Here is a 16,079-nt window from a genome sequence, read left to right on the forward strand (position 1 = left end):
CTGTTAGCGTGCTAATCCCAGAGGGTTTGCTGCCTTTGAAACATCAAATGCACTATGTGTCAGCTACCCAGCATGCACACACACATTTCTGTCTGGGAAATCACAGTCAGAAATAGTGTAACTGTGCCTAATTGGGGACAATCACCCTGATATTTCCTGTCAAAGTAATGTGGATTTTCTGTAGTGACACAAAATGAAATACCAGGCTCTTACTATGCAATGCACATTTGTCTTCTTTATTAGTAATAAATAAGGGAGGTCATTTAGGATGAACTTGGTTTGCTAAATACAATCATAGCGTGAAGAGGTGTGGTATCTTCTGTATGAGCTGAGGAAAAGCTGGTTCGCTGCAATCATGGTGCTGTAAGAACGTGCCATTCCCATACACACCCTGGTGCACCATGTCTCTGAGTCCCATCCAGTCATCTCCATCTGCACTGTGAGGTGGTGCACATTGTCCCACTGGTCTTCCCACGAAACCACTCAGCTATGCTGCAAGAAGCAGAGTATTGCACAACATGTTCAAACCACCTCAGAATTAAAAAGCTGATGGAAAAGTTATACAGGGTAATTAATTATCATGTATCCATGTATTTGCTTATGTTTGCTATATGTTTGTTTTTTTCAGTCTGCCTTCTGGCCTTTGATGGGGAAGGAACCACTCCTAATATATGTCACAATTTCAGTTCCAAATTCAACTATATGTTGCCATACTTCTGCTCAGGATGAATGAAACAAATCTTCATTTACCTTCTCCTTGTTTATGAGGTGAGGCCAGCTCCTAACCTAACCAGTGTCCTGTCCCTTGTCTACTCTTCTGTACTTCAGTCTTTTTTGCAGTCCTGTCAATGTCCTTCATTCCCACTGTTTTCTCGCATGTTCCTCAGCACCTCCGGTCCCTCTTGTTCGCTTTTCATTTCAGTGTCTTGTCATGTTTTCTTACCTACCTGTCCTTTTTCAGCTCTTTAGCCTTTCATAAATTCCTCCTGTTTCTCATCTTTCCCATGCACCCTTTTGTATTCTGCCTTCATGACCCTCATATGTATTTTCTTGCCTCACAGCTGTTTTTCTCCTGTTCACCATACGCCTTTACATCCCAACAAGCGCTCAGGCATATCAATACCCCAAGTGAAATCCCTGTGCTTCTAGTCATGGAATTTCTTCTACTAAATCTGAAGAAGTAACATTTCAATGTCATACCACTGGTCTCTTTCTGCAGACTATACAGCAGTTGGCACGGCCTTTTTTAGTTTACAGAGGGGACAAGCAGACGTGGGAAAAATGTACATTTGAGAAATTACCATAATTTTAAAACAGAATCACTAACTTATCTTTGTACTTCAGTCCTCGTCCATCAATGAACAGCCCTCAGCAATTCCACTTTTCTAGTAGCGCAACTTGAAATTACACCTACATTGGAACTACATTTATATCAGCTGAAGCTATTCCTTGCCTTTCCTTTCCATTTCAGTCTAGTCTAGTCTAGTCTAGTCCATTCCACCTACTCTATTCCCTGACCCATGTATCCTCCTGAAACTCAATATATTCTTTCTTATAGAAGAGACTATAATGCAACTGGTTGTCTCAGGTCTTTTTCTGAATATTAGGCATGTATAGTGGATGTGATTTCTGAGATGTTGCCCATAAAACTGTTCCCTGACTGCTTTTTGTACACTTCCATTTATGAATGATTCATCCAAGGCAGAGTAAATTTATAGACTTGCGAACTAAGAGGTCTGTTAAAGTTTCTCATGACTATTTTGAATAAATCAGATTTTAAACATGATTAGATAGACCAAATGAAATACAAACCACAGTATAGTAAAACAGAAATTCTACTTGGCTTCAGTGCAACTTCTTCTTAACAGCTATCCTGTGCAGGTATTGAGCCATACAGACACCTACTCAGCTTCATAAGAAAACTTTTCAAAGATGTCAGACTTTTTCCTAAAAGGACAGAACAAAGGCAAAATGCTATTAATAAAAATATCTTTCATCTCAGTAACTACAGCATTAAAAAACACTGAGACTGCCAAAAGAAATTAATATTTTCAGAAATATGATTTATCTTGTAATTTCTAATTACTGTTACGTGAAAGCTCTGCAAAACTTGATTACAAATTATCGTTAATGATTTTCTACTTGAGACTAGATTTGATTGCATCCCATTCAACTTGTAACTTTCACTTTGCCTGCCTGAGATGTACAATCTTTTTTAGCAAGAAAAAAAACATGTCTGAATGGCTCATCTGAATGCCAGTAACATGGGAGTTAGTTATACTCTAATAAAAAAGGTTTAAGACATTGCCTAAGCTGATTTTTCTTACACTTTTTAAATCGTTTTACTGACTTAACTGCTTGCGGGGCAATAACTCAAATAATTACTTTTTTCGATAGAACGATTGAGTAACAAAACTAAGCTTTTGCATGGTAGCTCCTTGCAGTCCTGGGTGGCTGTATGAGCGTTTCACAGGTGTCAGCCATGCGAGTGGAAAACACAGAAAGTGCTAGGGTGGGCAGGCAGCTGGAGCTGAACTCTGAGTATTTCTCTGCTGTCATTTACAGCTCTAAGCAAGTAACAAGAAAGGAGAGAGTCTGTCCAGAATGGCACGCAGGATGTTGTTTCAGGGCAGAACCAGCACAGTAGCTGCAATAACATTTCCATGGCAATATAAAATCTGTACGGTATGTTTTCCTTTGCCTTGTCTGGTAGTTTGTATCGCATGATCTGTCATGGTACCTTTTCTAAAAACGCAGTGTTCACTATTGATGGAGTAACTCATACATGTGATGCTGTTTCAGGAAAGAGCAATACTGTAATTAATGGGTTTAGGGCATTCTTAATTGTAGCTGCAGGACAAAAAAGCAAAAAATATTTTGGTATTTTGTGCCAGCTTTCCCGTGGTTGAAAGTGCTGTGTAAGTGGAAAACAAAGATATACAGTAACTGTAAGCGTATGAACAATATCAGGATACGAAAACTAAAGATAAGTTGTATTTATAACTATCTGATAAATACATTAGCAGAGGGACTATGTTGTGCTTTCATTCGGAGTTTTGATTTAGAAGGAATCATCAGCTTTAATGAGGGAATGTTTGTGCCTGTGACTACTAGTTGGAAGTGAAGAAATCATAAAACAAGTTAGCATGCTGTTGATAAAATAATTATAGCATAAATGCAATAGTTCAGTACTGGATAAGAGCCAGGAGAACTAATGACAACAGCAGAGCCTTCTCCGTTTCCAAACCAGTCAGCAAGAATTTGTTTGCAATTTCCTTCTTATGGCACTTCCACAAGAGAGATGTTGACAGCAAGATTGTTGTATTTTTACACTGTGATCACATGCAATCCCAATGTGAAACACATAATGTGTCTATTGCTGGAGAAGACGCTTTGACTTCCATTTATGCAGATGATGATTTCTTCTGAGCTTGCAGATGCTTGCAAGAGAAACAGATGTTGAGAGGGAATAATAATTAATTTGAGAGGAATAAAATGGAATTCACTTTCATGCTTGGACCTGAGTTTTTGACGGGAAGGTGGTAATTCCTTTCCCAAGCCCTTCCCCTCATGGACCTTCAAGATCAAGCTTCCCTGCCATGCTGCTACAAATGTATATGCCCAGGGAAGAGCTTCAGGTTGCCTGGCCCATCCGACTTCTCCCGCCATATCTGGGAGCATGGAGATCAGAGTGTTGTAATACATCTCTGCCTTCACTGGCAGCCTCAGTCTTCCTGAGCACATGAAATGGGGACATAGCTCTGCAGTGTAACATAAAATGGGATGTGGTCCCTTCATCTGATCGGGCTTGGAGGCAGGCTTGCTGCCATGCTGGGGACTGTCTCCTCAACAGGCACAACAGTGAAAGAGGTAACCAAGAACCTGGACAAAGCCTTCCCACCTTGAAATGGAGAAATGTAGTGCTACTATATCAAATGCAAAAGTAATGTCACTATATCAAATTCCCTCAGAAAATTCTCCTTGAGTGTGGCTGAGGGAGTAGCCAATGTAGAAGAGCTTCTTCAGCTCAGTTTTGTGCACAATAAAGCTCATTTTGAGTACTTCTGTTTTCTTGTTCTATTGAAGGAAGTAATACAGTCTAGCACAAAACGTTACTGAAAAAACAAACTTGCTTTTTTATGGTGCAAATTTTGTAGCACATCAGCAGGCATCAAGAGTTGGAAGGTGAGGTTTGCCCAAAAACAACAGAAAAACTTAACAAGTTAGTTAAGGCTGTTGTACATTCTCCTTTTGCCAGGCTTGTGTCCTGTGGCTGCCTCCTTCTTTCCTTCTAGGCACAATTTGGTAGGTGTTACCCTCCTCCACAGTGTGGAAAGCCTCGCCCAAAACAGTAGCTGCAAGTGTGGCTCTCCAGGGAGAGCACGCGCAGGCGCAGTGGGTGATGCATCAGCCTGGGAGCAGGGCGCCAGCAGGGAGCCGGGGGCTGATAAACAAGGCTGGGCACCTGGGTGAGTGCCAAACCCAGCCCCTCTTACAGGGGAATTTTGGAGAGGGAGGCAGTGGAAGAAGAGTTAGAGCAGGGAGGAACTGTGCAATCATGTCACGGTCTGTATAATTTTGTTTAGCATGGATTGATCAGGATGATATTTCTTTTTAAGTAGCTTTTCTGAATAAGGCCAGCTCTAGGGTGGAAAAGGTTGGGGTGAAGGAGAGGCTGGGCAGAAGGAAGAGATGGGAGTAGGATGGGGATTAGTGTTGAGATGCTGTTCACAACTTCCTCCTTGCTGTATGAAGTCCCCTTTAGGTAAAGGCTGGGATGAGGAGCTACCAAGAAACATTACTCTTCCTTTTTTTTTCTTTTTTTTCTTTTCTTTTTTTTTTTTTTTTTTTCTGTCTGAGATCTGGATTCCCTGTTCAATGAGTGATCCAAAGATCTGGGCTTGGAATGCAAGCTGATATATGGCGGCTGGAAGACAGATTCCTGCTTTTGCCCACAGCATGCCAAGAAGGTATGGGAGCTCACAGCTCCAAGGAATCCCAGGCAAGTTTGGGACCCGATTTCTGGTTCCTGTAACTTCCTGCACAGCACAAAATGCAGGAGTCCAGCCAAAACAGAATCTGCATTTCTGGCCCAGCACATGGGAGAATCTCCTAAATGGGATGGGAGAAGGCGCAGGGCTAAGGAGTGGTAGGGCTGCAGGTGTGTGAGCATGCAGCATTTGTAACTGAGTGGAGGCAGGTCCTCTCCTGCATGATGATATTGACTCAATATTGAATTAGGAGTCGCCCATGCCACTGATGCTAATACCAGTGTTTGCTGCTGTTAGTATTGCACATGCAGGTATGAGCTGGGCATTTCTGATTTCAAGTACTGACTCTGCAGAAACTGAAACTTCTCTCTCCAAATATACCTTATTTTCCTAACACTGCTGTTGTATGGATAAAACATTCACATCCATGTTTCAAACAGGGAGCAGTGCTCAGAATCTGGGGCCCAGAGTCCCCGGGGGGAGCTACGGAGTTTGGAGGGAAACCATCTAAGTGCCTGGCGCAAGGTGGCAGCACTGTGGTGGGGCAGGTAGTGTACCTGCCTTTGGGGCTGTGCAACAGCTACTCATGCTAGTGTGCACTGGAGGCAAAGAGGAATTGTAACCGAAGCCTACACTGAAATCTATTTTTGCCTTATATATAAAACTTAAAACACAGTAATTGTTTGCAATATAGTAGTTCATTGAGTTGTGGTGGTGGCTGTCAAGTGGCATTGTAGAGTGTTTCCAACACACATGTATGTGCAAAGCAGGCAAATTTTTCCTCATGCAGGGAAATCTTTGGAGGAAACTTTGAAGAAACCAATTCCTGCCAGGATTACCTCACAGAGTTTCACCTTACACGTGTATTTCTTTTGGATGATTCATCTTGTTTCCCTTTAGTATGTGAATCCATAGGAGTTTATAGGTTTATACATTCAGCTCTAGCTCCGTGTCTTAATCTCAATGAATTAGCTCTATTATGAATTAACTGTAATGCAGGCCAAAATTTTATAGCAGAGTTCATGTGGTGCTGTGTGGACAGTTCAGGCAGCTCAAATTCAGATACCGCTGCACTGCACAGTTAAGTGCAGTGTCAAGTTCTTCCTCTTTTTCTTTTGCTGCAATTACACCGCATATATGAGAGTTTTTCATATACAACCATATACAACCCCAACAGCTCTCTACAGCGTCGCCGGTGCTTTCAGTAGCCCATGGGATGCCCCTCACAGCTGGATGTAGGGAAAGGCGCCAATACAGAAGTGCACACTTGAGCAAATAATCTCTGAGCCCTCTGCAAAGTCATCTGACACCTCTGAGGCTGAACATTTCCTTTGCACTGGGATTTTAAAGAAAGCTGGAGACTGCATTTCTTTAAGCAGTTGAGCTGCTCTAACAGCCTACTGCCTCTGAAAGGGGTGCTTTTATCCCCTGTCCCCTTCATTTTGTGGCTGGCCCTTCCTTCCATGAATTTATTTGGCTCATTACCCCAGAAGATAGCCACCCGCTTTCTTTTTCCTAATTATTTTTTCTCTGGGGTAACGAGCTCTGTCAGCTGATGGAGCTGGCAGATAGCAGCAGGGGTGGGATGAGTAGTGAGGAGCAGAGCGGGGAATGTACAAACAGACTCCTTAGCAGGGGTAACCCTGGGAGCAGCTCAGCCCCCGTGGTGGGAGACCACCCGTCTGCTGCTGTTTGGGGCAAAGCTCGGCTGTCTCTGGAGCATCCTGCCCCCAGCTCTGTGGTCCCATCACTTCCCTGGCACTGGTGCAGGTGCTTGGCAGACTCCAGGGTGAGCCAGCCGTGGACCTTAACTGAACAGGCAATTTAATACCACAGAAAAGATGAGCAACTTTTTTCCAGCCTTCATCTCCTGAGCCAGCTAGCTGTAGGGTTGGAGAAGAGCCAGGCCAACACAAGGGAGCAGGCAAGAAAAGCAGCCAGGTCCAGTGCTGTCTCCAGAAAGGCTGAACAACCAACCACCTCACCTGTAGCTGCCTCCAGTCTTGCTTGTTGTACGGAAACCTACAACAGGTTTTCAAAGATGAGCCTAAAAACTGAAATACCTAATTCTGCAGACTCTAACTCATCTAACAATGAGTCTAACAAACTCATTTTATGCATTTCACAAAGAAATTTGCTCCCCACACACTTCAGGGTGCCACAGATGCTCTTACCACCTTGCTTCCCCCCTTGCCAGCTGGCTCTGCTGTCCCACCAGTACAAAGCATGGGTCTGATTGAGTAAGGGCTGAGAGATGAAATTTGTTGCAGAGCAGCTCTCCCTACCTAGGCTGCCCTGGAGCTTTGCTCAGGACTAGAGAGGAGGCTGCAGAAATGTGGTCTTTTTCTCGTCAGCAGATTGCTTGATCTATTGGGAGCAGTGCCTTTTCACAAACCTTATCTCTCTGTGTGTAATTAGTTATGCAGTGTTCAAAGAACAGCCCTGGATGATGCAGAAAGTTGAGCTTGCTAATGAGAGCAGGTCTAACTGCAGAGCAAATGTGTGATCAAGTCAGGGAGCCAGCTCTGAGCACAGCCTTTTGGGGCAGAGTTGGAAAGGGTGGGTACCCTGTTAGCATGGCTGGGTTGGGATCTTTGCTGGTGCAGGTATGCTGTTTGGTCACCAACTTTAGAGAAAAACAGCTTTGTTTTTATTTCTTAATGTGATGAATACACTAGCTTGAGGGTGGAGCTGTGGCTGGATCCTGGGCTTGCTGCTATCAGTTGTGCAGCATTAGGCTGTAAACGAGCACAATTTTCTGAAGACTTTTTTGCAGGTGCAAAACCTCCCTAAAGACAGATGTTTACGTGACTCTTCCCCAGCATGAAATTACGGGGTGAAGGGTTAATTTGTGCAGCCAGAAGGAGGAGGTCTCTAATCCATATCGTGTTTAGAACAGATTGATACCAGCTATCATTTTAAATGTTGGTGATGCAACAAAAAGATTTTTGGTCATGTCTGGTTGTAGGAATGACAAGTGTGTGCAACCATTCATAAGCCGCTCTTGTGAACAGAGTTTCCTTATCAAACACAGGCAGTCAAACATTGTGAGTCAATATCCTCCACCATCTTCCCCATCCATCTTCCAAATTAGGAGTCACTTAAAAAGAGTTTATTAAAAAGCAGCACTGGGTTCTTATCTGAATTGCCTTCTGATTTTTGAACACTTACACTTTACATTTTCACACTTCAAACTACACGGCTTTCCTAAATTAACATGGTGATTGTAACTCAGAGAGCTGAGATTTTAAAAAGAAGAAATAATGTGTTTCTGAGAAAAACAGCCAGCCCCACTGGCTTCTACCTTATAAATAGTCTAAGTGGGTCTCTGGGATCTTTTCCCCTTACCACCACCTCACCCCAATGCTTTGTGCCTGGGCTCAGAGCAGTTACAGCTCTTCCTCCCAGCAGTGGTGACAGTGTGGCCTCATGTCCTGCATCCAAGCAAACCCAGCCACATGAGCTCTTTCTCATGTGCAGCCAAAAGGGTTGCCTGATGCTGATGAGAGAGTCTCCATGATTGTATCTGCAGGCACAGATGGCATTTGCCATCTGGAAGCAGAAAGTCATAGTCCTCAGGTTGGAGAGAGCCAAGGGGGTGAGTTGAACTGGACTTAACAGTCCTCAAAGCGCAGAAAATATGGTAGGATTAAGCCAGAGGTGAAGGGTTCAGGGAAGAGCTGACATGAAGGGGAGTGGTGGGACAGCCCTGTAACTTTATTATTGCCTTTGCCCTCTGGGGCCCATAATTAACACACATAGGGAGTCACACATGGTCTTCTGTGCCAATGTGGTGCTGAACCTTATAACCTGAGCTGCTACATCATCCCAAAGCTCTTCTAACTCAAGAGGGCTGTCTGGGCAGGGGATACCAGGAAGCCCCAGGGTCCTCCCTGCTCCTGTGTAGGTGCCCCCAAGGCCAGAGGTGATTTTCCTGCTGGGCTCAGAGCATGGGAGATGGCGGTCTCCCCTCCTCCTGCCTGCTGCTGCCTCATGGGAGGCACACACCATGGCTGTGATATTAGGCAGGAGTAGCTGCTGTGACATGTAATGCTGTAACAGAGAGGTGACCCATGCATGAGGCCATGGGAGCAGAAACCTTACTGTCCTGGCACTACCCTGGCTGAACCACCACCTGTCCCCTGGGCATGGCGCTGCAGGGGCTAGGGACCACCACTGGCCCTGTCACAAGGTGTGGGGCCATGTAGTGCGGGCAGCCCCTTGAAAAGGGGGTAACACAGTTGTTCCCCCTGGAGGCAGGGAGGGCAAGGAGGGCCACCTCTTGGGGCCCCTCAGCTGCTAGAGCAGCAGGGAGGGACACCAGCACCAGGAGTAGCAGGTCTGCCCCGTCCTCGTTCCTGCTGAGGGCTCAGAAGAGGCCTGTGGAGCTGAGGGGAGCGAGGATGACAGGGGCATCAGGCGGGGTGAGGATGGGTGTTGTGTCCGACGTGGTCTCTTCAGTCTCGCTCTCCACATCCTCCAAGCTCTCGCTGACAGAGGGGATGATCTGCACCACCTTCTCCTGGAAGTGCACTTGCTTGCGTGGGGCTGGCGGGGCTGCTGGTTGGGCAGGAGCTACTGGGGCCAGGCTCCTGTCCTTGCTGCCCTTCAGGATGCTCTTCATGTGGCCCAGCAGTGAGCGGTGCTGCTCCTTCTGGGCCCCGTGGAAGGTGTAGGTCTGCTCAGTGTCACCAGCGATGGTTGAGGCTGCCACAGTGGCTGAAGCATCCACGTACTGGCCTGCCTGGGGGTGTGTCTCCTTGTGCCCTGGGCTCTTCCTCCTCTTGCTCAGAAGGAAGTAGGCCAGGGCAGTGATCACCAGCATGGACCCTGGGGAGAAGGACATGTTGGCTGAGGGCTGAGGCAAAACGAAGATCTTGCCATGCAGTACTTGGTCTAGCTAGCTCAGCACTGTCTGCAACCAGCCCAGCACCCTGCACATCCCCACCCTCTCTGGCCCCCAACAGACCATGCTCCTCTTTCATCTACACCACTCCCCACCCCAGCATGGGCTCCTCACCAGGGATGGTGACGTGCCAGACAAGGACAGGATGCAGGAAGCAAGCCACCGAGAGCAGCATGTACCCCAGGAATTTCTGGAAGCTCCCCGGGCGTCTAGCTCGCTTCCAGCAGGCCTGTGCCAGGGAGTCAGGCTCATATCTGGAAAAAGAAACGGACGTCCTTATGGGATAGGGCACCAAGCACATGGCAAGATCTGGACCTAACTGTCACCCATCTAGATGTGCAGATCCTTATTCTGGTTTTCCAGGAAACCGGTGTGTTGGTCAGGGAAGGTAAGCAAAGCCTGAGCCTCTCCCATGGGGAGAAGAGGCCAGGGGCTACATCTGCCAGAGGTCAGCATCTCAGGCCATCTCTCCTTGATGTGTTTGCTCACTTGGCCACTAGTCAAGTGTCTATTAGCTGGAGTAAGGTGTTGCCTGTAAACTATGAGAGCTTATGAGTTTATGCTAAAAGACAGCAGAAGTGCTCAGCCTCTGAGAAGTACATAAGGACTTTCCACATTTTAACTTAAACTTCCGCGCTGTCTCTGGAAGGGAGCTGCAGCTCACCCTGGGGTTCTGGCTCCCTCAACCCCAGTCCCTTGGAGGGCTTCATACTGTGTGTTAAGCACATGTTGCAAATCAGGGTTTGTCATGTTGATGCTCAGCAAATTATGGCACGACCTTGGGTTAAAACACAGGTTTAATTGGGTGTGGACATGGCCCCACTTACCTCCCCCCTGCCCGAGTGCACTTGCCATGGCAGTAGGGGCATGACCTTTGGTCTGGCACTTGCAGCTCAGCTAGGTCTGGTGTTGCCTGTAAGGGGCAAGTTGCCTTAGAGAGGTCCCACCAAGGCTGGAGAAGACTGGACAGGGTCTACTCACGTGAAGCACATCTCCAGGAACAAACTGATAAAGAAGACGCCTTCACAGACAGTAACTGCAACCCCTGAAAAACTGAAAGGTGGAGCTGTCAGGGGGGCAGGGCTGGGCTTAAGAATACTCTGCAGGTGGCAGAAGGGGCATAGAGGACCAGGATTTACTATCCAGTTCACACCAGAGTCTGCATGCTGGGGTCTGAACACCCTCTGCTTGGCTGGTTTGTGGAGGAGAGCTGGAAGCCCTTCTGTCCCCAGGGGGTCAACTTGCAGCCAGTGTCACCTCTGGCCTGCCTGAGTCTGCAGTGGCATGGATGATGCAGTAACATCACTTTCTCTAACAGAAATAGCTTACTTATCCGAAACCTAGAGATGAAGATCTGAATTCCCCAAAGCCTGTGACACTGCTTTCTGCTGCTGTTGCAGTCTAGCTTGCAGGTGCTACATATGGTGGAGGGGTCGAACATGTCACCCCCACCAGCTCTGACTTCAAGGGCAAAAATACTCACAGCAGATAGAAAGCCAGGCTTTTGAACTGTCCTCGCTGCAGAGTTTCTACGCCCACACCGATCAGCACTAGAAAGAAAAGGCAGTAAAAGATGCTGACTGCAGGGTTGGTTCCCGACTCTCCAGCACCCCATCAGCTCCCGGGATCAATGCCCTGATTTCCCCAGGGGCTGGCAAGGCTGCTCCTCCTGTGCTGTGCAGCACGTTCATGCTGACACACCAACGCAGGGGGGGCAGAGCTGAATGCTGGCTTTGACATACAGTCCAGAAACCCATCCCAGCTGCATCCCTGTCACGGCAGCCTTGCCACTGTGTGGGCTGGGGAGAGGTGCGCTGGGGATACCAGCTGGCCTTGGACAGCTGGGGAAGGTGAGCAGCGCTGTCCCGTGTCTCTCCCACCCGCCACACCGCTCCATCACGGCTGGCACAGGGACTTAGAATCATAGAATCATAGAATCATTAAGGTTGGGAAAGACCTCTGAGATCATCGAATCCAACCGTTAACCTAACTGCCAGGTCCACCTCTAAACCACATCCCTGAGTTCCACAGCTGCATCCACGTCTGCCCCCTCCTGGCCCGGGGGACCTCTCTGCCCAGGTCCCCCCAGTGCCCACCAGCCTCTCCCGTGCCCTCCCTGCTTGCCCAGGCCTGCTGCACCCAACACCGGCTGCAGGGCAGCAGCAGGACAGGGGAACTGTGCCAGCTGCCTTCACAAAGGGCTGTAGCCATAGCACTGAGATCCTTTGCTAGACAAACAGAAAAACATATAATGGGAGCAGGCAGATTAAAAACAGGGAATGAACGTCCCCTCGGTGCCCCAGCCAGCACAGCACACTGGGGAGTCAGTTTAAGGGGGATTAAGAGTATTAGCGAGGCTAAAATCTTCTCTGGACTGGCCGTTGGGGGCCAATAGATTCAGGGGATGGAAAATTTCCTTCAGTTCCCCACAAGACTATTTCCAAAATGGAGCAGAAATAAAGTGCCTCGTACCAGCTGCAGAAAGTTGGCTGGTCCACCACCGGCCGGTCACGGTGCACAAGTGGCAGCAGCATGGGGCTGAGTGGAGCCCGTGTCTTATGGCCAGGGCATTGGTCTAGGCAGTCACCACACTCCTGTCAATGCTTGAGTTCTCCACATCTCACTGAGTAGTCCCTGCCCATCCACCGGTGCTGAGGAACTTCATTGAGCTGGTCCTGCTCAATGCACCCTGGCCAAGACTTGAGGTGCTGGTAGGCTTCATTTATCTGAGCTGTGGTTTGCCCCAGCTGGAGAAGGGTACCAGGCTCCCAAACAGGGATGCAGACCAGTGTCCATCAAGCCCACGAGCCGGGTCAATGCCTAGGGTCTGTGCCTGAGCACACAGCTCTCCCGTCCAGGCTGAACAAAACCCCTCTGTGGTCTCCCTGTGCCACCTGCAGCTGCCAGCCCCCAGGGGAACGCATGGGGCCCATGGACCACCCTCCCCTGTAGAGGCTGCCTCTCCAGCCCCAAGCAGAGGCATGGGGTAATCAGTCTCATCAGAGGGCGGCGAAGCTGTGTAAGCTGTGTAAACCTACACACAAAGTATTATTCTTTGCTATCTCGTGACTGAGAAACCTTCTCGATAATCTTCCCTACAAATGTGGAATTAATTCATTCATCCAGTCATTCCCTGCGGATGAATGCAGAATTCAATAGCTTGGCTGTTACGCTTGAGTCTCTGCTCTGGATGGGCAGGTTTCCTGATTTTGCACAGCTTCTGCTTTATCCACAGAGCTGTTTGGATCAAGAATCTGTAAGAAGCAAAAGGCTGTTTCTGAGGTGTTTGTTTGGACTAGTTGCTGCCTTGATTTGGATCTTATCCAAACCATGTGGCTAAAGGCACATGATTAGGAATTAAATGGTTGAAAGCATGAGAATTAAGAAATAAGTAAGGACTCTCTACCTAGATGCAGAAATCACAAGGCCTAAAATCTCTTAACTACAGAGATGCCCCAAACACTGCAGCGAATTGCGGGGCTCTTTGATCACTCTTCACCAACTCGCCGTGAGGCCCTGCTGATGGCAGGGCTCTCTGATTTCTCACAGACAGAAACCCTGCAGCCCCACCATTGCAGACAGCCATTACACTCCAGGATCCTGGGGGAAGGGGAGGTTTATATGATGTGGGTAACCTTCTGTGTTTGCAAGCAGCTTATGGAGCTGGCCAGGCCTTCTCAGAATCAATTAGTGAGGCTGATGCACTCTCCCTTTCACATTTTTTTTTTCAAACCAAACCCGTGGGATTCTCTTCTGCGTGGTTTCCATTTCATGCAAAAACCTCATACACCTCATCAGGCACTAAACACTGCATCAAGCTGTTTTCTTACTCCACTGAGACACACAGAGGAATAAAACACAGGCACCTCCCATTCTTCACTGGTCTTTTGGGAAAGTCAGGTGATGCTGGGAATGCATCAGAGCTACGGAAAAGCACAGAGAATGGTAGCGCAGCTGTCCACGCTCTGTGATGCTCAGCAGAGAGATGACTGCACCGCTCATTTCAAGAAGAACTACAGGGAGAGGTGCAGATGATGCAAAATGATGCAAATAAAACAAGCAGGAGAGAGCTATTGTATTCCACTAAGACACTTCCAAATTGTGAGCTACTTCCAATTTTGCTGTTCTAGCTTTATCTTTCCCATGGCAACAAGCTCGTGTTTTCTCCCAGGAAGGTCTCCATGAGTTTTCCTGGAGCTTTAAGAGACAATATGACCGTCATGGGGCTCATGTGGGCCCAAGGGGGATGGGGATGCAGAAAGGAAGAGATTTGCATTTGCTGGTTAAAGCTGTGTCCCAGTTCCTATCTGTTGCAGTCCCATCATGATGTGCACTTATCTACTGGGAATTTGTAGAGTTTGTATGAACTCAAAGACTCAAATCTCTGCCTGTTATCAGTCCTTTAAAGCACATTCCAGAGCACAGCCTCCAGCATCCCAGCTGGGCTTTAGGTGTCCTTGAGGACCTGTGCTCTCTTCAGCTGACCTATGTGCTTTCTACTTTGCCCCTGACTTGAGCAAAGTGTCTCAGGGCTGTTTGCAGCTGATAAAGGAAATGCAAAGGTAGGACGGCCTGCTGTGACCTACTCTGCCATGTCTGAAATCTGAAATTCCCGGGAGTCTGACACAAGAACCACAGGCACCTCAAGTCACCTTTGACCAGGAACCTCTGATTCACACCTCCAGCCTTTAGCCAAATCAGGCACTTTGATCTCTGCTTTACTGATGGGGAAACTGAGGCAGAGATGCTGCCTGTCCTGTCCCGTAACAGCAAGTTAGCAGCAGTTCCAGAGTGAACCCCTGAGCCCTCCGTGTTAGCTGTTTCCCCATGTCCTGTCCAGAGATGCCCCATGTGAGAGGGTTATTCACCACAGCTCAGTCATTCTGCGTGAGATACTGTGCCTGAGATAGCCCGCTCAAAACATCCACATTTCATGAGAAACGAAACGCTCGGCTGTGCCACCAGACCCAGAGGACACTGGTCCCAAGCAGCCCCTGGCAGCAGGTGAGAGGATACAACTAGCCAGGTGGGTGAATTTATGATGTTTGTACTGCAGCTATAACCTGAACTGCTTCCTGAGCCTGCTCCCTGATGGGTTGCTAGAGAGGCAGAGCAGCGCTTTGGGAGTAAGTGTGCTGTGATGGCTGGGACCTCTCCATCCTGCCTGGCACAGGACATCTCGCTGTGCACAGCACAAGGAGCTCCTCCTTCATTTTCACATCCCATAGAGCAGCCTGGCAGTTTTGCACAGCCATGAGTATTTTGCTTTTCAGCGTCATTCACATCTTGCCTGTGCCCATGTCTGTTTTACAAGAATATAATTTAGTTTTCTTTTCCATTTGTGTTTTAGCTTGTCCTTTGCCATCCTGAGTGCTGGCTCTTCCTTTCTGATGTCTCACTGTGCCTCCCACAGCATTTGGAAAGAGCCTGGCCAGGCACCCAGCACTCTCCCTCCCTGGGTCCCAAAGCAAAAGTGAGCAAGTTTCCTTGTCCCCCTTGTAGGATGGGGCAGTGCTTGCACCTGGCCAAATGCAGGGACACAGCTCAGGGGTCCCAACACCCACTCAGTGCCTTTTAGTGCCAAAGAAAAAGAGAGGTCGCTCTTACCTGCTGCAGTAGAGATGCCCAGCAATCGGCAGGTGTACTCCAGGGCACTCCAAAACGCCTTGTGCCGCATGGCAAAGAGATGAAGATTGCAGTGCCGACCAGGCAGAAGCTCCTCTTCAGAGGTCTCGCCTCATGTGTAGCCCAGCAGCTCCCAGACACAGGCAGAGACTCCTGTGCCCAGGACCAAGTGACCTTGCTGAAGGAAAGGGCAGTGCGTGCAGGACTGGCCACCTCCAGTGGGGCCTCCCAAGGGAGGGTGGTCGGAGATCGAGCTGCCACCACAGGGAACCGGTCAGCACTGCTTCCCACTGCTCCCACGGGGGCTGCAGAGACTTGGCCTTTTCCTGCTTGCTTGCCGCTTGCTCTCATTGCCGGCCGGCAGTGATTAATGATTGGTAAGGAGGGGGTGCGGCTTTGGGAGCATTTGCACCCGGGGTGCACTTTGCACCCGGGGTGCACGGCCTTTCCTGCTCCTGAGGAGGAGGCTCTGGAAGCCCAAGCTGATTAAATGCATGTGAAGTCATTAGTGCTGTGCAGCTCCCGGCAGGTTAACCATTTGTGAGGATGGCAATGTT

At 48.2% G+C, this 16,079-nt stretch overlaps 1 protein-coding gene across 1 annotated transcript; it reads right to left on the bottom strand.

Moving 5' to 3' along the window:
* Positions 1 to 9,360: 9,360 nt before the first annotated feature.
* On the bottom strand, positions 9,361 to 15,712 carry TMEM72 (transmembrane protein 72; the record flags this gene model as incomplete). Its single annotated transcript, XM_082309291.1, has 5 exons — positions 15,505 to 15,712; positions 11,381 to 11,447; positions 10,879 to 10,950; positions 10,012 to 10,151; positions 9,361 to 9,821 (listed from the first exon to the last, which is right to left on the bottom strand). Exons 1-5 carry the CDS (start codon positions 15,572 to 15,574, stop codon positions 9,361 to 9,363), a joined length of 810 nt encoding a protein of 269 aa, XP_082165417.1. The 5' UTR covers positions 15,575 to 15,712.
* Between the last annotated feature and the right edge of the window lie 367 nt (positions 15,713 to 16,079).

This window comes from Platalea leucorodia (genome assembly GCF_965183815.1).
Source record: "Platalea leucorodia genome assembly, chromosome: 4".
NCBI lineage: Eukaryota > Metazoa > Chordata > Aves > Pelecaniformes > Threskiornithidae > Platalea > Platalea leucorodia.